Raw genomic sequence first — 2,685 nt, 5'->3', positions numbered from 1 at the left:
TTTTGCTCGACACCTTGACAAATGTAATTCCATGTAGAAGCATGCGTTTAAATAAAATATTTTACCAAAAAAGTTACCCACGCTTTAACTTGACAGACTGTAATTGAGTTTAAAATGATTCTTGCGATTGTTTCTAGAGCCTCTCGATTTATGAAACAATGTCTGATAAAAATTGTACATGAAATGAAATTTATAACTGGATTTTAAATTGAGATGTTCTTACTTTTCTAGACAAAGCTTTACCGTTTGAAAGTGATTACTTTTTCTGGGGACTTTTCTGCTCTCTATGGTTTCTTACGTTAACAGTTCTCTACATTACCCGCATGTCGAGTATCTTCTACTGTTCAATTTTCGGTGCTTATCTTTTGATCGTAGCATTTGATTATTACATCGGATCAAGCCTGAAGTACATCATAATAAATATTGTCCGAAGAATCACCGTTCCCAACTATGATGTTGCTATTTTCGCACCTCCTTATGGAACTGCAGGTAAAAAATTTGAAGGAAACAAATGTGATCAGAGAGATAGAAATGTTTTTCAATCCTGAATTCGATGGCATATATTTTTATTTATATTCAAACAATTTTTTTTAGGATTTTCTGTAATCCACGCATTTTTGTCGTTTTTTGTTCGTTTAATTGATTGAGAAGAATTGTCCAAGATAAAGTAGCGAGAGAATATGAGGGAACATATGTGACGTACGCCAAAGAAAGGGGGCTTACTCTGAAAACTGAGATTTTTGAGGGCGAGCTTTCGAAGTCAAGAAGTAGGACGTAGACGCAGCTCACGGACAGGGCTCAAAAACTATCAAAAACTATCAAAAGGTGTAAAAACCTCGATTTTGATTTTTTTAGAGTTAGCCCCCTTTAATCGGCGCAAGTCACATATAGACAAAAACCCTCTATACACTTGCGACTTAGTATCGCCTGTCGAATTAAAGGTAAAAAGTAAATCAATAAAATTAAATCTTCTTTTTATATTTTCAGAAATGACACTTACCGCGTTTTGGGTAATCTTTACATTGCTATCCTTTTTCATTCAACTGAAATCTTGTTGTGAAAGGAGGAATAATTTGGATGAGATGACAATTCCATTAGCTACCAGAGACGAAACTGGTGCTATTCATTATACACCTTGGGCCAATATTTTCAGGGAACATCGTCAGCTTCGTAAATCGCTACGAGATTCCGATAGGGCGAGTTCTCGATGCTGCAATATTTTGTAGTTTCTCTGGTCTCGATGGATGGAGACAGATCTGCTTCTTTATTTTTATTCAATGAAACAATGAAAGTACTTCTAGCCTTTAAGTTTGGTTATTACATATAAGTATGATACCTTAATTCTGCATATTTGCGTTAGCTATTTTGTCCTTATTTCTGTTACTTATATAAAGATTTAAGTAGTAAAGTAAGGAATATAATTCTTCTATGATAAGATTAATGATGCCTTGTCTATAGTCTTTCTTGTTAAAAGACTTTTAATCTCATGTCAATGGTTATTAATGGTTTTCCCTACTTTTAGTAAAACTATTTAATTAAGGTGATCACATAATTTCAGTTTCTGATCATAACGAAAAGTTATTTCAAGTTTAATAAAAAAAGCGTTCAAAAATAGTTATATAGTGTGCTGTGGAAAAGCAGTAATGCAGAAATATCCAATCTAGAAATATCTACTGCAAACTTCCAAGTCTAAACTTTTAATTTTGAGACATCTAAATAAATATTATTTCCAAATTAACTACTTTTTACAATTGCTTAAATATTTTTTAAATCTTATAGTTAATTCATTATTACATTCTCATTCTAAATGAGCGAAGAAAATACTCAGAACGCTGAGAGTGCCTAATGCTAGGAAAAATACTGAGAAGCCTTAAGAAAATACTTCTCAGGACGTTAATTTTGGTGCAAAAACATGAAAATTTAGGCCTTTCGACCCGAAAATACCATAAATTTACTCCAATTTGGCTCAAACCCGGCATGCGGGATCGGAAATTTTCAAAAAAGGCGGATAAATTTAAATCATACCCATTCCTTCATGAAATGGTTTGAAATTAAAGATTGGACTTTTTTCTCACCGTTCAACGTTGAAAAAAACGTGCGGATCAAGCGAAAAAAAATTGCTTCGTTTTCTCGAAACTTGATATTTTTAAATGCATTTTTTTCATTTGAGCAGCTAAATAAGTAGAGAATAAATTCTCACTTTTTAAAAAGTGAACATTGGATTTTTTATTAGCTTCTAAAGTTGAGAATATACCCCCCACAAATGATCGATCCAGCAACTTAATGCTGAAAAGTAAATTGTTTTTGTTTGATTGAAACTTTGATTTTTTTATCGCCATCCAATGTTGAATAAACGTGTGTACTAGGCAGTCTGATAAGTCCCTGAAAAATGAAACACGGAGACGTTTTCTTGGCCAAAGTCAGTTTTATTTTTCAACATACTCTCCTTTTAGGTCGATACAGCGAGTCCAACGATTTTCTAATTTTTTGATACCGTCCAAAAACTACTCGATCGGAAGGTCTCCAAAATACAACTCAGTTTCAGCTATGAGCTCCTCATTTGAGTAAAAACGCTTACCGGTAAGCCATCTCTTCAGGTTAGGGAATAAGTAATAGTCGCTGGGGGCCAGGTCTGGTAAATACGGTGGCTGAGGAACCAATTCGAAGCCGATTTCATGCAATTTT

The 2,685-nt window shown here is 33.7% G+C and overlaps 1 protein-coding gene across 1 annotated transcript; it reads left to right on the top strand.

Annotated features, from left to right (window-relative positions):
• Positions 1 to 230: 230 nt before the first annotated feature.
• On the top strand, positions 231 to 1,738 carry LOC117171348. The gene is made up of 2 exons (XM_033358588.1): positions 231 to 489; positions 988 to 1,738. Exons 1-2 carry the CDS (start codon positions 324 to 326, stop codon positions 1,224 to 1,226), a joined length of 405 nt encoding a protein of 134 aa, XP_033214479.1. The 5' UTR covers positions 231 to 323; the 3' UTR covers positions 1,227 to 1,738.
• The last annotated feature ends 947 nt before the right edge of the window (positions 1,739 to 2,685 follow it).

Source organism: Belonocnema kinseyi, chromosome 1 (assembly GCF_010883055.1).
Source record: "Belonocnema kinseyi isolate 2016_QV_RU_SX_M_011 chromosome 1, B_treatae_v1, whole genome shotgun sequence".
Classification (NCBI taxonomy): Eukaryota; Metazoa; Arthropoda; class Insecta; order Hymenoptera; family Cynipidae; genus Belonocnema; species Belonocnema kinseyi.
Note: the sequence above shows the minus strand (reverse complement) of the source record. Positions and strands in the feature narration are given on the sequence as shown.

Bases quoted from the DNA above. Each gene is read 5' to 3' on its own strand.
- LOC117171348 (XM_033358588.1), top strand. From the start codon at position 324: ATGTCGAGTATCTTCTACTGTTCAATTTTCGGTGCTTATCTTTTGATC. The intron at 490-987 runs GTAAAAAATTTG...TTATATTTTCAG, and splicing joins ACCTCCTTATGGAACTGCAG to AAATGACACTTACCGCGTTT.